At 45.6% G+C, this 20,281-nt stretch overlaps 1 protein-coding gene across 3 annotated transcripts in view; it reads left to right on the top strand.

Annotated features, from left to right (window-relative positions):
* Nucleotides 1–18,029, top strand: part of gli1 (GLI family zinc finger 1) — a 37,032-nt gene extending 19,003 nt beyond the window's left edge. For all 3 annotated transcript variants that reach the window (XM_057030537.1, XM_057030540.1, XM_057030538.1), the window contains 12 exons: nt 8,599–8,709; nt 10,191–10,417; nt 10,639–10,740; nt 10,821–11,019; nt 11,173–11,341; nt 11,471–11,578; nt 11,764–11,904; nt 12,005–12,154; nt 12,243–12,407; nt 13,059–13,301; nt 13,452–13,761; nt 13,937–18,029. In XM_057030537.1, the coding sequence (XP_056886517.1) occupies nt 8,639–8,709; nt 10,191–10,417; nt 10,639–10,740; nt 10,821–11,019; nt 11,173–11,341; nt 11,471–11,578; nt 11,764–11,904; nt 12,005–12,154; nt 12,243–12,407; nt 13,059–13,301; nt 13,452–13,761; nt 13,937–16,458 (4,407 nt within the window). In that variant the 5' untranslated portion in view covers nt 8,599–8,638 and the 3' untranslated portion in view covers nt 16,459–18,029. The remainder of the gene's footprint in view (nt 1–8,598; nt 8,710–10,190; nt 10,418–10,638; nt 10,741–10,820; nt 11,020–11,172; nt 11,342–11,470; nt 11,579–11,763; nt 11,905–12,004; nt 12,155–12,242; nt 12,408–13,058; nt 13,302–13,451; nt 13,762–13,936) is intronic.
* Nucleotides 18,030–20,281: the final 2,252 nt, after the last annotated feature.

Here is a 20,281-nt window from a genome sequence, read left to right as displayed (position 1 = left end):
TTTGCTTAATGTGTGAGGTCAATTACAGAAACACGAGTTTGTAAAATAAATAATAGATTTATTGTTTCAGAATTATTGCATTCGGTTGTTGATGCAACTGCTTTCTGCTTGTGTGTGTGTGTGTGTGTGTGTGTGTTTACAACAATTATTTGCACATGTTTTAAACTTCTCAGTACTTTTCAGTTCACAACCAGCTGAGTTGTTGATTTGTTGCCTTTTAGTTATGTTAATCCCATTAAATTACAGTTCTGGTGGGAACTCTCTCTCTCTTACACACACGCACACAGATAATTATCTTGCTGGTGTAGATATGTAATTTGCTATCAAGAGGCGTACTGTTAAAAGATCATCCCTCTTGTTTGACTGTCTAGTTCCCAATTCTTTTCCAATCACCACTTTCATACGTTGGCTGTAATTTGGACATTCTGCGCACTTTCTCTGACATGAATGCACAGACATTAGTCTCCGCAATCTTTAAACGCTCACAGCCTTCTGGTGTGACCGCAGCATTAGAACTAGTGCATAGGGACGTCTGTCAGATAACAGCCCAGTAAACCAGCTGGAGAAATCACAGGATAAACGGAAATACGCAGTTGTTCTTTGTGTGCACGTGTCTGTGTATGTGTGTGTGTGTGTGTGTGCGCGCGCGCGCGCGTGTGTGTGTGTGTGGGTGCATGCATGCGTGAGTTGCCAGTTTTTGTTTAGTTTGTACGCTGCCTCTGACAGCATGTTAGCGTGCTGCCCTCAGAACCCAGCCGGGTCTTTCATTTAGTTTAGGACAAGAGTCTGTAAAGGTTTGTGTGTGTGTGTGTGCGTGTCACATGATAATCCCCAAAACATCAGATTCAGGACCCCGGCCAATCAAAAGCAAGCGCAGGCCCAGATGCCTCTGCCTTACCAACATCTGGGCGTGAAACAAAACGCCTGCTATTTATTAGTTATGAAGTCAGCAGCTGTGAGACGGACCACACAGGAGCGAGCCGCACGTTTCACTGTACGTCTCACTAACCCAAATAGCTGTTCTGTAATCTTTGCTGTGTAAATTGATGGTTGAGCACAAGCTGAATGAACAAAAGAATGAGATCTGAAAAGAAACAGCTGAGAGATGAAGATGTCATTTCAAAATAGTAGACTCCTGGAGGAGGAGGAGGAGGAGGAAGAGGGAGCGCCGGTCATGAAAAAGATGAAGGTATGAAGACGTGCAGAGGTGTATATACATCCGAAAGCAGGCAGATGCACACAAGTGCGCTGTTTAAGTCAAACAGCTGGGAAAAGGTTTGAGCCATTTTTCACCAGTGTGTTCAGCTGCTGGGATGTTTACATGTAGAGGAGAGTCGGAGGGATTTAGTGAAATGACAGATGCTGGAAGTCGTGTGTGTCTGATTGTCACGTTATGGTGTGTAGCTCTATGATCTGACCTGCTCTTGAAATGAAACCAGCCATGGAACGTTTGATGTGTGACAGCAAACAGGATGTTTGCAACACCAAGAGTCCATTAAAGTTGAACGCTGCTACTGATGTTAATAATATTGCACTAAAAAGAAAAGACATTGTAAAGGCAAAAGTGCAGCGATGATGAGCAAATGGACTTCTTCTGCTCTCTTTGTCCCAGTTCTTTGGGTTTCCTGTGGCTCCCGGAGCTCTTGCGTCTGTCTGGAGGCCCGCGGGCCTCATCTGCAGCCGTGGCTGTTTGGACTGAGTGCGCACACACACGCCTAACACAAACACACACATGCATAAACACATGAAAAACACCGTGTCATGTTGTGAAACGACACACACTCTCTCTCCTCCTCTATTCATCCTACTCTCATCGGTTTTCCGGCTCCTCTGTCTTTCTCGCTCCCCTCGCTCCACTTCCAGCTGTGTGAGGCAGCTCAGGAATATAAGTCGGAGCAGACAGGCTATAAATATCGTCTGCCCACCCAAGATTGTTAGGATCATTATTTGACTTGAAATCGCTGCGGTCTTTCTATAAACTGAACAAATGATTATCTGGTCTTTGTTTCCTGAACAAACCGTGTTTTCGGCGGTTAGCGGACAGCTCCGCTGGATTTCTGCTGTCCCTGCCGCTGATGTCAGACGCATGATTGACTGGGAAAAAGGATTCATGAGGGCTTGGTTTGTACTTGAGCTGCCAGACTGACAGCGTGGCCTCAAGAGTGGACAAAAGCCAGGAGAGAAAATGATGTAGGAGAGGAGCTGCGTGCGGTTGGATGGTGTTTAGCAGCTCTGGTGAAGGTAAAAACGAGTGCTGGGCTAAGTTTATAATGAAAAAGCTCCGGTTTTTTTTTCTTTCAAAAATTGGGGGTTGGGCTCCCAGTTGTTTATAGTAGGAGTCATTCGGAAAGCCGCCGTAGGTCTACAGCTGGGAGCCAGCTGTGTGAATCAACCTTTCTTCATCTGCTTTATCCAGGCCTCCATCCATTTCCTCCTCTTCCACCCCTCCTTAAAAGGGGTTCAAAGACATATATGTGGTCGGGGGATTAGCTATACAGCAGCTAATACACAGACACGCAAAGGTTCTGCAGAAAGAGTCGAAGAGCGGGGAAACACAGGGAGGAGAGGATGGTGTGTGGAAAAGAGAGAGAGAGAGGAGAGGGGATCCAGGAAACCACAGGTATGTGAGCTGTAGTAGGAGGGTGGGTGGCCTGAAGGGGAGACAGTGAAAAAATGAGATTGTGGAAAAGTTTTCTTGGCGGGGGGGGACTCTCCTGTTGACAGTTGTTGGTTGGATTTGTTGAACTGATAGCATTTTCTAAGGGTGAAACACACAGCTGATGTAAACATCAACACTGTCCACCCCCCCACCCCACCCCCCTTACTGATTAAACATCTGTAATAAACACAATGAAACGGCTGCAGCAGAAAAAGGTGGGGCCAAACAAATGACTCCAGTACATGAATGTAGTTTTGCACCGACTAAATCTTGTGCTCCAACTAATTATGGTTGTGTCTCAGCACCTCCTAGCCAGTCTGTCCAGCAGGGGGGGGGGGGGGGGGGGCAGCAAAAGGCTTTCCAGGCCATAGGTCTCAAGGGGAGGGATTAAAGGCACGTTTCCACTGCGGGACTTCCTGGTAAATACTCAGGGGAGTAACTTCTCACAAGAACCTGCGGGGCAGGACCCCTCAGTGACGTCACGTGTTTGATTGCCAGTTTCGAGGCTGAGGCTGATATTGAAAGAGAATTGAATTTCCTACAGTGATTGGAGTGCCAGAGTGGGGGGGGATGCCGTGATGTTTGGAGGGAAACAATTTGAAAACGCCAGTGAAAATGAATGTTGTGTGTTGTCTTCAGGGCTCATTTCCATTGTAAAATGATGCAGAATCTTTTGTTGTTCATGTGCCAGAGCATCACCGGCATTTGCAACAATAATAATGCTTGATTAGGTTTTGACTGCTCAACAGCCCCGATTTCTAAGAGTATTGTGGTTATTCCAGAAAAGCTTTTCTGCTGTGCTCAGTTTGTGCCGAGGCCCCTGCCCTCTCTGTCTGTAGCCGTGTTGGCGTGCTGCAGCCCAGCCCTCTAGTGCCCCCATGTCTGTCATCAGTCACTCTGACTGTGTAGCTACAAGGGATCAACATCTCATTCTGCCATTTCCACAAGGTGAGAACCTCAGCAGTGAGCCATCAGCACCGCAGCTTCTGCAGTCTTCACTTTACAGGCGATGGTGTTGACTCTATTAGCTCACAGCATTAGTCTGCAAGTTTGTTTGCAGGAGACTCGTGTCAGGGATTTTCTGTGAGCTCACAACGACTACAAATATAGCATTTCACTCATCAACCCAATAAATCTTATTTGTAAGGTTTTACCATTTCGATTAAATTAGGACTGGCTGTATTTCTACAGTATTTTCAAACTCAGCACCTTCATCCAACCAAAACCAGCACTACACTGAACAAGAACTTACGTCTTGATATTGCAGTTAAAGGTAGCGCTTCCCTAGCATAGTTGTAGCTGAACAGTTAGTTTGCAAGACTGTGAAGGATAAATTCATAGCGGAATGGCAAGTTATAGCAAAACAAGTAAAAAGAAGACAAGCTCATCAACATGGCTTAACGAAGCTGCAACTCACTTGATGACTTTTCGAACATGAACAGGGTTTAAAACCATAGGAAACATTTTTGAACATGACCATCCTCCCACATTGGAAACATCGTGATTTGGCCCGATTCAACAGCTATTAGAATCAGTTTTATTAATTGTAAATGAACAATCACTTTTTGTACGACATCCGATTTCATGAGATCAACCCTGCTGACAGCTGACAATAAGCTATGTGTGCATTTGTAGCCAAACCTGGTACTGCAATCACATTCAAAGTACAATCGAGCCTGGTACTGATGTGAATCCCACATCACTTGTCTGGGTAAAAGGGGCAAAAAACTCAGCGGAGGGTTAGTTGGGGGGAGAACAAGTAAGGAAAGGAGGAGCGTCTGTGTTGGGTGGAAGGGTTACAAAAACACAGGCAGAATCTAAAAACAAAGTTTACCACTGAAGGAAAACAACGGGGCTAGCAAAAGTCAGTGGGTGAGGAGAGAAAGAAAAAAAACGGAATAAAAAGCGAGGTAGTCTCGGCCTGTGGTTGGCCAGGGTCCCGGGTCCCGCCTTTTCGCTCCCTCCCTCCCTCTTTCCCTTGCGCTGTCTCCAGCCTTAACACAACAGAATCCCCCCACAAGCTCAGCCACATCAGGAACGGCTGGCTACATTATAGCTGCCATTATCGTCTCTCAAGTCATAACAGCCAGAGAACACCCACCTCGATGCAGCCCCGGCGGGAGGGGGAGGGGCGGGGAGCGCAGGAATGAGCCGAGAGACGGCGAGAGAGGGAATGGGGGAGCGAGAGGGTGGAGGCAATGGGGCAGAGAAGGAAGAAAGAGAGCTGAAGATAGACTTAAGAGATTGAGGACAGAAAAGACATGGGAGGAGGAAACTTGAGAAAGGGTGGGGGTGAAGGTCCCAGTGTCACATGGTGTTTATCTTGTTTAATAGGTTATTATGCAAACACAGAGCTGGAAACATGAACATATGAGGTGTGATTGCATTCCTGTCAGGAGTACAGGAGCAATGATGTCACTTAATGCTGCTTGTCCTGACTGTGGACTGTGGAGCGAGCTTGGGGGTGGACACGGATGAGCCCCAGTTTAGTGTTACTCCCCAGGGAGGACTGTAGAAGCAGAGGATCAGGACCTGGATCAGGCCTATTGTACGACCCGGCCACTGACCCGTGGAAATATCTCTAATTCCCTGTTGGATCCATCAGTGGGAGGAGGCTCGAAATGGCCAAACTGTAGAAGACTAAACAATGATGCTTTCTCTATACACAGCAAAATGAATCATCTGAGAGATATTAGGGGGGGAATATCATAATGCCAGCAAAGCCCAGCAGGAGAGACACAAGCAGTCTAGTTTTTGGTGTATTTGTGTAAACGCTCCCATGCTGTGAACTTCTCTGTGTTTTAGTGGCCAATAGACTTCTTTGTCTTTTGTTTCATAGTATGTCAAAGATAGGAAAGAAACGAGATGGCTCACTACTTTGGTACTTTTATCTAGAAAATAACTAGTTCAAAAACAATTTGATGTCTGTACCATCCCATGAAAACAGATTCCCTGGGAGTTAAGCTGAAGTCTTTCTGCCCGACTTGATTTTGTGATCAGTTATAACCAATAATCACCATCCATGTCTTAATTGTGGCTTCTGTGCTAATTGTGAATCAATCGTCTAATTGTCGGTTTGTGCATGTTACAACCTCCCATTTTTTAAATCTAAACAGCCACTAAAACCACCACTAATGTCTGTAACTGTCACTTTGATTGAGGTAAATTATATATTAACCTTTTTTTTATTTGTTTGTGTAATTAATGCTAGTACTGTGCTTTAAAGCACAAATGGCCCGGCTAATATTAGACACTTGCTCATACCAGAGTAAGTCTGCAGCAACAAATCTCCCTTGAGTTTTAAGCTCATCGGTTGTTGTTGAATGTTTGGGGGCTGAGTTGAATGGCCCTGTAAAAAAGTCAAAAAAAATATGAAAATATAATAATAATAATATTAAAATATATAAAGGACTGAGAGGAAACTAAGTCTTTGTAGTCATCCACAGTCAAAATCCCTTAGGCTTAAACATCTTTCACTCAGTGTTGCTTCTTTCCTTTCGGAGACAAAAAACATCCAAAAACTTGACTTTCGGGGTAGTTAAGGTTTCTCCAAGGCTGTGAGTTTCCCTTCATTGGTGACACCAGTCAGTGTAGGCATGTGAACCTGGAGCTGAAAGTGGCGGTTGTGCCTTGGTTTCTGCCCGGCTTGTTATGCCACCACGGTGGAGCCGAGTTGTTTAGCTTGTCATTTGATTGATGGTCTTGGGGTTTTTAATGTGCCTCAGCCCCAACCAGCTAAAACCAAGCTCCACAAAAATGACACAAGGGAAAAAAGTCCCTGAGTTTCTCACAAAACACTGGCCTAAAATAGTACAATGTCCCAAAACACCTGATCAAGAAGATTTATCATAGAAACTTGTCAAATCTGGCCAAAGACATAAATTCAGGATAGTTTATGTAGAATAAGGACATTTTAAATGCCAGCTATATTTTCTATCTATAACATCTATAAGATCCATAACACACACAACACTGCTCTGGTATCTTCTGGTACTCTCTCTCGCTCTCTCTCTCTCTCTCTCTCTCTCTTCTCTCTCTCTCTCTCTTCTCTCTCTCTCTCTCTCTCTCTCTCTCTCTCTCTCTCTCTCTCTCTCTCTCTCTCTTGCACACACATGTGTGTACTTCTATCTTTGTGGGGATTTTCAGAATGCATTTCCCATTCTCTAACGCTAACCATCACAACCAAATGACTAATCCTTGACCTAAACCTCTCCTGAACTTTAAATTAAGCCTGAACCTTAAATCCAAGTCTTAACCCTCAAACTGACCTTTATAGTCCCCCCACCCCAAATAAAATGGCCCCAAAAACTAACTTCCTAACTTCCCTAAAATGTCATCACTTGGCAATCTACCCTCCCTCGTAGCACGTTCAAGAACACACACGTGCATTCCATACTCATATGGTGGCTACAAGAATACTACACCACCCACTGGCAAGCCTGACATGGGTTTGTGTGTGTGTGTGTGTGTGTGTGTGTGGGTGTGTGTGTGTGTGTGTGTGTGTGTGTGTGTGTGTATGTGTGTGTGTGTGTGTGATGTTGTCTGACAGCCCCCTTCTTGGTATTTATTAGTTCTGGACAGCTGACGTGCTCAGCGAGATCTCTATTTAGCACTTCCGTCTGATTGTCATACACACATCCAAAGGCAGTGTTGGATGTGTGTAATTAGCCTCGGACCGCCCACGCCATTTAGCCACTCACTAACTTTTACATTCCAAATCCCCCCAGTGACTTGTCGGCTTAAATAGGTCCCTGCTGCCCTTTTAACACTTGTGCTACCGCATGACAGACCAGGCAAACCAGTTACACTCACATCACAATACTTTCACCAGCACGAAACAGGAGCTTTCCCAGTTTGGCCTTGGAGACAACAGAAACAGTGATGGGTTGTTTTGACTCCACCCGCATGTCAAGAACTTAAATAGCTACAACACACACATTTAAAGGATGTTGGACTTATAAATATTTAATTTTGCAGGTTAAGGCCCATCAACACCTTCAGGATTAAAGTGGTAGATTAATACTAAAACCTGATGATGGCAATTTGGAGGATGCTAAATAGTATAGACGAAAAGGAATGTGTATGAGTGTGTGGCGTGAAGCTATAATAAGCAAATGTTCTCAAAATCTCAGCTAGAATTACCTTCCACATGCACTCTTGCTGAGATCTCAGAGTTCTATACAAAAAGTTGCTTCGTCCATGTTTTACCCTTCATTTGTGTCACTAATGTCCCTTTAAAAGTTCTTTATTTTGCACTTTAAAGCCAAACCGAGACTGTCCTCTTCCGTCTATTTCCCCCTCAATACTCGGTTCAGGATGGGAAGGTGTGGCAGGTTTTGGGCGTCTGTCAGTGGAGTTCGAGGTCCATGACTCTGTTTAGAGAAGGAAGATTACTAGCAAGCCCGCTCTTTTTGTCCTGGGGTTTGGGATAATCTGTAGGAGTGTGTCGGGGCACATCAGAAGCATCACATGACCCGTTAAGTTGTAACAGTGGGTGAATGGAATGGACCAGTCCTTTAGAGGACAGTCAGACTGTAAAACAAACCAAACCAGATACACTATAGTGTATCTATAGTTAAAGGTTTTGATATTAATAACAGTCTACAATTCAGATGTAGTCTATTGAAATATGCACTAATCATTGCTTTTTCAATGTACCTTTTAAAACTCACCTTAAATATTACAAACATTTGATAAAAAAAAAAAAAAAATTCACCTTTACAGTGGCTTTACCTGGCATATCTGCTGTAGGTACTGCCAGCGAGTTATATGTATTAATAACAGTTTTAACATTCATTATCAACCCAAACCTGTTCCTAAGCTCTTATTAATAGTATATTTTCTATCCTTGCCATGCATGACTGGTTTCATATATTTGCATTTTGGGGCTGTTTGTTTTATTTGCTTTTCCGCCCTGTCTTGTTGTGTTGTTGTGTCAGGTTAACGGCCTAAAGGGGCGAGTTGTTCCTCGGAGCTCCAATGCCAGTGGACATGCAGCCACACCAGGGGCTGTATCACTACGACTCCTCGCCCGGCCAGCCCTCCAGAGGGTAAGACCAAAGCTGGCCCTAGCACAGTTGCATTTCACCTTGTACCTGACATGATGAAAGATGAAAGTAACATGATGAAATACACAAACCACATGAGAGTAAACTTGTCTGTGATTGTGTTCAGCATAATTTAAGTTAAGAATATTATTATTAATCATGGGGCTTTTTCTAAATGCAACAGTTATGTGCACTTCCACTCCAGTCTGATGTGAAATAGTTCCAGTTAGTCTTCCTCAGTAAGAGCCAACACTATATGATCCATTTTGATTAAATTAATGTTATTGATAAGAATCTCTCGGAAATTCCAGCAGTAACACAGCCACATAAAAGGTATTGCAGTTATCAGATGCACTATGATTGTAATGGACACAGAGCTGGCAAGCCCCCCCTCCCCATCCTGGCTGCCCCTCCTTCCTTCCCTCATGCCACCCAGGTTGCGGGTGGACTCGGCCTCTCTCTGACAGCTGCTAATTACAGGCTGACCAGGCCCCGCTGCGCTCTGCATGACTGCATCTCGCCCCGCTCAGGTTACCCAGAGAGAGGGAGAGACGGAGAATGACGGAGAGAAAGGTGGCTTGGCAGGACAGAGAAAGACGGGGGAGGGAGAGAGAGGAGATAGAAAGTGGCAGAAAGGACAGAGGGGGTGAGGGAGAGACAGAGAAAAAGAACAGAAGGGATGAATGGGAGAAGAGAAGGGGAGAAAGGAGGGCGAGCGGGAGGGAGGCATATTCAGGGGGAACCAGCACGGTGGATTAGAGGGAACAGATTAAGCTCCTGTGTGGAATACACGTTGTAGTGAAAGAATTAAAGAACTGAAAAGGCGTCTTAGGGGAAGGTGGGTACATGATATACTGGCCTTTCGGAGCAGAGCAGAAGGAACAGAGATCAGGGAGGGACAGTTTTTAGTGACACCAGTATGGCTGTGGAAAGGTCAGCAAATGCACAAAATGAAACTCATGAGAACTGGAAACTTCCAGGGCTGATTCCGCTTTCCATTCTTGAAGGGGAAACCCCTGAAGAGGGTGATTTATTCAGGTTAGACAAACACGGACGCTATACTCTATCTAGTGGTGAGAATCAGACATCACAGCCAGGCTGCGGAGACGAACCTTGTTTTATTAGCTAAGAATGAGTTTGGTACCCCAGACAGTTGAGCTGGTGATTCACTGGAGCTTTTTAATCAGTGACACCACTTACTGATATAGGATATCTGCTAAATACAGCCAATTAGTAATCAGCTATTGGTTCTCTTTATCAAGAGCTTGCACAACACTGCTTCAACAAAGACCTCTTTCTACACCACCTCTGTTTATTTAAACAGAACACGATGTGTCATAATGTCAGAATGTTGCTGAAGCACTTAAAATCACAGACATCTGTGTATACTTTTTACGTAATTGTTGCTTCTTTGATGTTTCTGCCTTTTGCAAAGGCAGGTTTTTATGAATTACACATTAAAATATGTTACTTATTACACGCAGCCTAGTCCCGTCAGACCAGTCTCCGTACAGTGATGTGTCCTCCCTGCGTGCACCATTTCTCAACGGCCTTCCTCAGGACTGCAGAACCATGTATAATCCTATGACGTCCAGCATGACTCATGGCTCAGGTCCAGGGATTGGCCTCTGTACGGATCAGTACATGAGGCCCCCTCAGGCCCTGCCGCCACACAGCATGATGGGACACAGAGGCATGCCTCCCCCCGAGGGTGAGTCATCTTTTATATCACCTTTATCCTATTATATACATCACCTTTAGAGCTGCTTCAGATTTTCTCATAATTGCATGTGCAAGATTAATCCTATCTTACCTTGAGAAAGACAAGAACATATTATCTTTGAAGCAAAACTTGAATTCACATGTAAATGTCGATATTTATAAGTGCTTCTACTCGCTGTAAGTAAAACATCTGCTATTTCTTTCCAACAGGGGGAAACAGCACCCCCTACTGTACCCAGAGCAACATGATGCCCTCTCATCATAACTTCTGCCAGGCTCAGGGGAACTCTGATCTGATTGGCTCGGGCGATGGTCAGCTGACACGACTCCATGTGTTGGACAAACACAAAATCCAAATCAACCTTGACCTCTTCCCATCTCCTGCTGTTTAGGCTCCAGGTTCTCTACGCCTCGGTCCATGTTGAAGCTGAGTAAAAAAAGAGCCCTGTCCATCTCGCCTCTGTCTGACGCCAGCGTGGACCTTCAGACAGTGATCCGGACCTCACCGAACTCGCTGGTGGCGTTTGTCAACTCTCGGGGTAACGCAAATGGTGCCAGTTCTTACGGCCATCTTTCTGTGGGCGCCATGAGGTGAGTATTGAAATATTTTTACTAATAGTCTAGTTTTTTGAAAATATCAACAAATGAATGGAGGACAGTGGAATCCTGAAGGTTCTAATTTGCATAAATCACCGTGAAATAAGAAGAAAACTCGAAATAATCCCACTTTCTTCTCCATCACAGCCCATCGCTTGGATATACAGGCAATATCAGTTGCCAGTCCAGGCAACAAGGTTCCATATATGGAGGAGGGGGAGTAACGCCTCTGGGTGGACACACACCAGGCCCTTGCCAAGGTTCCCGCTTACCTCCCCACAATCCCCGGCTGCATGCACCACCTAAGCACGGACATGTAAGGCTTTCCTCTGGTTCAATTTAGGAGGGAGAAAGGGACTCTCTGGGCCTAGGATAGCAAGAATTAAAACCTCTCTTAATGGTCTGGAGATGACAGGCATAATGAGGGCTGTATTTTGGTTTGCAGCTGAAGACCGAGCCTGGCTTAAGTGGTGTGATGGATGGCATGAACGTGAAGAGCCTGGAAGAGCGATCGGAGGGAGACGTGGCCAGTCCCTCTTCCACTGGCACTCAGGTATGCTCATAGTCTCACAAGTAGGTAGACCAAGTAAAAAGTACAGGCCTGGACCACTGGAGCAGTCAAAGTATATAACATGCTGTCCTGGTATTTGACCCAAATGGTCGGTGTATTCAGTGCTTTCCATGACTGTGTACACGTTTCTGTAGTTATTAAACAAAGGCTCTTATATGTCTGGTCAGGACCCTCTCCTGGGTCTCCTGGATGGCAGAGATGAGTTGGATAAGGAGGACGGGAAGACCGAACAAGAGGCCATCTATGAAACCAACTGCCACTGGGAGAGCTGCAACAAGGAGTTTGACACACAGGACCAGTTGGTTCATGTAAGAGACGCAGGCCATTCTAAAAAGATAGGCAAAGGAATTGTTTCTAACCACTCACTTTATCGTCATTGTTGGTCTCTCCCGTCTCACCGCCTCACAGCACATCAACAACGAACACATCCACGGAGAGAAGAAAGAGTTTGTGTGTCACTGGCAGGAATGCTCAAGGGAACAGAGGCCATTTAAAGCCCAGTACATGTTGGTGGTTCATATGCGCAGACACACGGGAGAGAAGCCACACAAGTGCACTGTGAGTGGGCGGCATGTCATCAAAACTGATATTTTAGTTCCTGCTCTCCTGTAGCTGCAGTGTTGCTGTAACAGTTTTTCTGCTGTAGTTCGAAGGCTGTAATAAGGCCTACTCTCGTCTGGAAAACCTGAAGACTCACCTGCGCTCTCACACTGGAGAGAAGCCGTACGTGTGTGAACACGAAGGCTGTAACAAAGCCTTCTCCAATGCTTCAGACCGGGCCAAACACCAGAACAGAACTCACTCCAATGAGGTACAACTATGAAAAAACATTCAGGATTTCTCCCTTCACCATTTGCTCATAATTAGGGCACCACTGGGACAACGTCAAATTTCTTAGGAAGTATAGCAGATTTGTTTTTTTCATAATTTATTGTTTTTTTAGAAAGTTGAAATTTTACATCGGGACAGTTTACTTACAACTCTTACCTCCTCAAATTAGACATCTGTCAGAGGTCAACGGGGTCAAACACAAAGAAAGGGGTGACTGTAAAATAGCCTGTCCTTGCATAATAAGACTTTAACTTTTCTTTGGTCTGTCAGCAACATTATGTCTAAAAGGCCAAAGAAAACAAAAGTCTTATTATGTGCGTCTCCTTTCAGAAGTGACTATAAAATTACTTAGTTGTTTTTGGTTATTTGGAGGACTTCTGTCATCCTTGGACTTTTAGGTGTAGCACAGCTCTATTACATAAAACTGACATATATTTATGAGATTTATAATGCATGAAGCATTTGAAAATACGGTTTGATATTTTAGGAAACCTTCACATCGTTTTCTATCCATAATTTTTTTTCATGGTTGATCTGAAGAAATCAACATTAAAAAACATGCACAGATGTTTCTTTGCTAATCACGATTCTATACATTGAATTTTCCCCCCTCACTGTTTCTCTTTTAAAGAAACCATATGTCTGTAAAATCCCCGGCTGTACGAAGCGCTACACAGATCCCAGTTCCTTGCGTAAACATGTGAAAACTGTACACGGCCCTGAAGCCCACATCACCAAAAAGCATCGTGGAGACATGGGGCCCCGACCTCCAGGTTCAGCCATGACTCCTGGAGGCCAGAGCTCAGAGCTTCTATTGGAGAAAGAGGAGACACGCAGAGATGACTGCAAACTGATGGCTCCAGAGACTTCTCTGGTGAGGGATCTACTGAACGTCTGTTTGAATAAAATAGTCTATGAATCATTTGCTTTATAGAGCGTCACAAACTTCAGATCTCTACCATTTAAAGGATTGATTGTTTCTAATAAATGATGGATGACAAAACATTTGGAAACTTTTCTTCAGAAGTCTCAGCCGAGCCCGGGCGGGCAGTCATCCTGCAGTAGCGAACGTTCTCCACTGGGGAGCGCCAACAACAACGACAGCGGAGTCGAGATGAACCTGAACGCAGCAGGCAGTCTGGAGGATCTGACGGCGCTGGAGGATGGAGTTGGGGGTGGAGGAGGAGGAGAATCGGCAAGCGCAGGGGGAACCATGGGAATGTCAGCGCAAGCTCTGAAGAGGCTCGAGAACTTGAAGATTGACAAACTGAAGCAGATCTGCAGGCCTTCCCCTCCTGCACGCTGTGGCAGTAACAAACTACCTGCACTTCCTGGTAGGCTTTATTATCAACCATGTAATTAACAGTAATAACAAGCTCAACATGGATATATGACTTTGACATGGTGTTCAAGACCAGTAAGCTTATTTAAAACATAAAAACAATACTAAATACACGGTGATAAGTTAATGCTGCAAAGATAAGTTTTAATACGCTACTTGATTTCTAGGTACAGGGGAAAACTTGGGAATGTGTGTACCTTCTCCGCTCCTCTCAAACCGGCGAGTCATGGAGCTTTCCAGTCATGAGTTAGGAGGCAACGCTTCAGCTGGCTGCTCTAATGACAGAAGGGGAAGTGGCACCAGCAGCCTGAGCTCTGCCTACACTGTCAGCCGTCGCTCCTCCATGGTGTCTCCTTACCTCTCCAGCCGGCGCTCCAGCGAGGTCTCACAGATGGGAGGAACAGCGGGGGGAGGATGCCACGTCTTTGGGTCCGAGCAGATTGTTGCAGATCCCCTCTCTCCTGAGACCAATCGTAGAGGAGCTCCATGTCCAGGAGCAGGATTACCTGGACTTTCAAATTTAACACCTGCCCAGCAGTACAACCTAAAGGCCAAATATGCGGCAGCTACCGGTGGACCACCTCCCACTCCTTTACCCAATATGGAGCAGATAGGTACCACTGCAAGAAGGGGGGGTGTTCTGAGTGAGTACCAGGGACAACCACTGCCTCCTTTCCTGACACAAGGTGGTCCCCGTAGGCACAGCGCCAACACGGAGTATGGTACCGGTGTTATCTACCCTCACCAGGCTCCAGGTAACAATACAAGACGAGCCAGTGACCCGGTTCGATCGGCAGCAGATCCTCAAGCTCTCCCCAAGCGTTTCAATAGCCTCAACAATGTCGCCCTCATGGGCCGAAGGAATGCCCTGCAGCATCGTGGCTCTGACACCAGTCTCTCCAGACACTTGTACTCCCCTCGCCCCCCTAGCATTACAGAGAACGTGATGATGGAGGCTATGAGTATGGATACCCACCTCACCCCTGTGGATTCAAGGGATCATTCCATGATGATGCCTCCTGGAGAGAGAAGTTTCATTGGTTACCAACATCAAGCCCACGGAGGCGGAGCTTCTCTTTCGAACCAGCTATCTCCAAGTCATGATTCCTTGAGCTGCCCTGACCAGGCTTACATGCACGGCTGCTATCAGAACCCAGGAGGGGATGTCACTTCCAAAGATGGAAATTCAATAGGCCAAGCAAGACCCCATCAGTCGGAGGGGATGACAAACACTCTCCTCCAACAGACGGAGTACAGTATGAGCACCTGCCAGCTCAGTCCCTCAGCTCCTCATTATCCCAGTATCAGTCAGAGCGGGAATGCTGGGGGTCGCTGGGGCAATAACCACAGTCAAATCCAATCTTCACCCCATGAGCTGCAGAGCCAGCAAGGAATGCAGTACACAGACGCAAGCTTGCAATCTCAACAGACACACTTTAACAATCAGCCAGGTCTCTACAATGGTCCAGGCGGGACCCACAAACTGGTCATCAAGCCCGAGCAGCAGTTTCACCCAGTGATGGGAGGCCGGGATGCCTGTCAAAGCGCTAAACTCCAGCAGCAGAGGATGCTCCTGCAGCAGACTCAGGGTTACCCCCAACAGACGGGTCAGGTCATGATGAGGAACTCCAGCAACTCCAGCTGTGGCTTTCCTGTGCAGAACCAGAACACGTTTGCCAGCGGAGGCAGCGTCAGCCTGGGTTGTGCTGGTAAAGCGCTCTCAGATGGACAGAGGTCAGAGACCCCCATGATGCAGGTGAAGGAGATGATGGTGAGGAGCTACGTCCAGTCCCAGCAAGCACTCATGTGGGAGCAACGGCAGGAACAACAGCAGCAAAGTGGAATAAAACCAGCTTTGTCTGATAATGTGGATCTGGCTGCCCAGACTGCAATGATCCAGCACAGTCCACAGCACCAGAACCAGAACCTTTACCCCAACCAACCTTATCCATCCTACCCCAATCAGAACATGATCATGAGCCCCCCAAGCCGGGGACCTAGTTCTGTCCCACCCAAAGACCAGCAGTTGACAGGTCTACAGGGCTCATGTTATGGTCAAGAAATGGCTCCCCGACCTCCTCAGGGTCGGAAACCTCTGAGCCGTCAGAACAGCCTGTCACAGGTGGGAGGAGTCTACATTGGCAGCTCGCCCCACCTCAGCCCTGTCCACTCTTCCAGCCCCAGACGAGGGGTCCGCCTTCCTCCTGTGCAGCATCCACAGCACCCACAAAACGAAATGTTCTCTCCTTCAAACAACAACAACCTATACTGTTCAGGTCAAGTGAACTTGGACAAAATCATTGATTCGCAGAACGGACCTTGTCTTAACCAGCAGCACGGTATGGGTTCTGGTCTGGATCCAACAAGTGATCCAAAGTCGGCCCCCCTGGGTCCCTATCCAGAATCCGGTCCCATCTCCAATGCCTTAGAAAACCTGGATCTGGATAACACTCGCATAGATTTCACCTCTATCATCGACGACGCTGAATCCTCCTCGTTCGGCCCGGTCAACAGTACCCTGCAGGGTCAACCTGGGTCTTCCCCTCAGGCCTCATCCCACCTCACTACCCCCCAGACCTCTATGAGCCTTACTGCCGGCTCTGGCCTGTCCAACATGGCTGTGGGTGATATGACATCCATGCTAACCTCTCTAGCTGGGGAAAATAAGTATCTCAACACACTGTCTTAGAAAGGACTGGACCATTTTTCTCCCAGACTAACCTATAGAACGACTTTATCCAGGTCCAACCAGGCATCTGTTTTCCCACAAACTCGCAACTTTCATTGTCTGGATGTCGTCCCCATACATCCCATAGGAGGCCCCCCAGTAAAAGAGAGAAGGATGCATGTAAATAGGTTAATATACATTTATATATGTTGTGTATAGGACATTGAGGTGGTGGACACGTCATCCCGGCCTTGTGAGGAACTGTCGGCATTCTGACATCCAGAGCTGAAGAATCAATTAAGTGCTTTTAGTGATGGCGAAAAAAAAGCTTCTCGGTGCTATGGAATATGAATTGACATTGTTGAGGATTTTGTCCTTGTAACGATCAACACACTCTTTTTTTGTGGCATATCAGTATTTCCACAAGTGCAGACTCAGACACACGCGCACGCGCGGCCTCCACCCATGGACACTCAGGGCTCGTCAGTGCTTGGATTTCTGCTGATCAGGTGCTACAGCATGGGTGTCAAAAATCACCCTTTCACCGGGTTCGACGCTCCCCGTGTTCACCTTAGGTGCGCCTGAAGCAGCTGCGGATTTCATCTTTCTTTTCTGGTTTCTAACAGCAGAACAGAAAAGGCCTTTTATGTTCCATGGTACGTGTTGCTTGTGGTGTAATGAGGGCATTAAGTTGTTGAATGAAACCCGAATCAACTGGCAATAGATGCCTGTTTGAGGTACATTTACACAGCGTTGGTGCACTTTGGCTCTAATCCCAAAGAGGAGTTGTTAGGGTTATTATTCAGGACAGGGATTAAGAAGTATTAAACAACATGTTTGTTTTTTTTCGAAGTACACTGAGGTACTTTGGTGCAACTGCTGAGCTGCAACATGCGGAAGAGGCTGCAGCTCCTGTAAGACAACACATTTCAGTGTGGCTTTGCACCGACAGTAGCGCTGCAATTGTTTCTGTCTCTTCTGACTTTTCACACGAAACTCTCTTTGATAGCAATAATGAATTTTTGGTATTTCTGGACTACTCATTCAAGAAGACAGCCGAGCACGGCTGAAGGCCACAATTTAAGCAATGCTGAATCACCTTCTGTGACACTTCAGGTTTCAATAAGGGCACCTGAGCTAGGACTCATTTCTTAAAGACTACACTACACCAAAGACAACGCAAAATGACTGAGAAAAAAGGATGCACAAATCGTCTACATTAACACATTAACACTAGCAACACAATGACTGATTCTGTGCTGTTCTTTAGAATGTACAATATAAGATGTGCTGTAAAAATGATCTCTTATATTAATTGTCTTTATGAATGCTGCCTTTCGTTTGTGTGTCTGTGTGCGTGTGTGTGTCTGTGTGTGTGTGTGTGTGTGGTTTTTTCATGACTTTCAACTCTCATTCTGACTTTTTGCTGGCAAAAGAATATCAACTTTAGCAACAGAAAGCTATAATAGTAGCATTAACTAATAGACAAAAGCCAAGTGTTATATTTTGTGTACAATTTTCTACATTTTTATACAAATGTGCTATATTTTACCAGTTTATGAATAAACACATTCAGAGAGATGGTTGCCGAATGTTTGTGAAATCATTGGCTGTGTTGTAAAGCGGTCTGGTTTTGTGTTTTATTGCAACACCCTGTTGCTACAAACACCAACTTGTCGGACTCCACATTATGAAAATATGATTCATAATAAGCGATTCGAACAAATTATCATGTGTCTTTGCTTGCCTGCTCGGTTAGGTTTGTTTTCGTGCATGTTGAGAAGGTGCAATGACCCATTTGATCCAATAGGTGTCACCAAAGCTCGTTTCGAGAACAGATCAAGATCTCTGTTCTGTATAATTTTCTTCCGTCCTTTTTTTAAATTCCGAAATCCTTTTCAGTCCAAACAAATGACATTTATCCACATCCCTATTTTTCCTACCTGCACTCATTCTTATAAACATGCATGAAAATGGCAGCAACAGAGATCCACATGGCAGCTACAGTAAACCATTAACAATGGCCACTCACACTGACGCGAGTGTTTGGACAGCAGAGGCCGAGGAGGAGAAACTACACAAATCTCGTTCATCAAATAAACTCCACGTGTCTTTCACAGAGTAATCTAGGAATGTTTGTAAATGTGTGGAGAAAAATGAATAGGGGCTGTTTGTAATGCGGTTTCAATGAGGCTGTGCAACACTTGAACTGGTTACTGTTGAGTATATTTGTGGACTGCAACATCACAGAATGAAGCCGCGCGATAGTAAAAAAGACAAAATACTGAAACAACTACTATCATCACTTTTATAACGTATTGTTTTTAGCCTTGCAAAGCTAGCGCTGCTGTAGGCCTGCATGATGAGTGCTACATGCAGATGATTTACGGCCAGTTTATGCAGTATTTTAAAATGGCCTCATCACTTTTTAAAGCAGCTGGATCATTTTGGCCCCTCGTGTTGTTGGATTGTACTGGTTTTGGTGTTATGGCACCGTAGATTCACAGCAGCCACCAGCCACAAACTGGCGGTGATGTTAAAGTTGACTCATTTGCTCCAAGGCGAGGGGGAAGTTCTCCTGATTTACAATCCGACATGCCCCCAGTTGTTATTTCAAACAATGCGTGAATCTCCACCGCTGAGTCAAACGGAATTTGGTTAGGACGAAGAAGAAAAAAAGCACATTTTCCGAAAGAGTGCTGCATTTGAAGAAGATTAGAAGTGGAAAAAAAATCAAAGGTTTTTCTCATCAGAGGTCAGTGAAAGAGAGAAAGAAAGAAAACACTGTTCTGACACATGAACCCTCCACTGCACACCTCAGATCTCCGGGTATTTAAACTACATTCCTGTTGAATGGCGGATGCAGAAAGTTGGACGACACCGACGCAAAGATCGTGTTATGGACTCTTCCCAGTGTGATCTCTGCTCCTCAGTGGAGTTACAAATGGAAATGCCAAAATAAGAACAGGGGTTTTCAAATGCAAAGAAGTGGGCAGAATAATGACTTTTCTCTTTTCTTGCCTCGCCATTCACACGGAGGCTTTTCTTTTCCTTTGTCACTCAGGTTGGCATATAATTAACTCCTGCTTAATATGCTGTTTAAGGGCTCTCCTCCCCATGCAAGAAGCTTTGAACCCATACACTGCAGTCAGGGACAAAACCCCAGTGGGACCGCTTCCTCCTCACTTTAACAACAAGACAGAGGAAAGTTCCACGCAGCAACGCATTTCTGGGTTCTTATTTCTCAGCACACGCTGCTACAGTGTGCACAAGTGTCACTTAACGCGATCTCGTCGCACGTCACATATCAAGGCTTCACATCAGGCTTCAGATCTTCAGACCAGCATTAAAGGTCGCATGAAGATGGTGAGTGTTCTGCAGAGAGAGAAAAGCAGCTCCCAGGACCTCTGAAGCACCTCTGCACCTCTGTGACCCTGGTCTGCACCAGCATTTATTGCCCCCTCAACACCGCTCGTCCTCCCTCCTTTCTCTCCATCCCAGCACAAAAAAAAGCCGTGATGACCCCTCTGTCCCCCTCTTTCTCTGGCCCGCTCCCTCCCCACCTCCAGGATGCTTTCTCTTCCAGAATCCATTAAGACACCCCCCCACCACCACCACCCCCCTTTAGTGGTGAACGGATGAAGAAATGAAAAGTGGAGGTGTGGTCCTAATTTTGTCTGTTTGTTAATAAATATTATTTGCTTGAATAAAATAACATCTGAGCAAACTCATATTGATCCAACCACATCAGAGAAGTTTCATGCAGTTTTCTGTTATTGACGTGCTTCATTCTGGCTTGTTTACTGCACTTTTGCAGCAGGTTTTATTCCCCGTGAAAGGTTAT

Source organism: Takifugu flavidus, chromosome 4 (assembly GCF_003711565.1).
Source record: "Takifugu flavidus isolate HTHZ2018 chromosome 4, ASM371156v2, whole genome shotgun sequence".
Lineage (NCBI taxonomy): Eukaryota > Metazoa > Chordata > Actinopteri > Tetraodontiformes > Tetraodontidae > Takifugu > Takifugu flavidus.
Note: the sequence above shows the minus strand (reverse complement) of the source record. Positions and strands in the feature narration are given on the sequence as shown.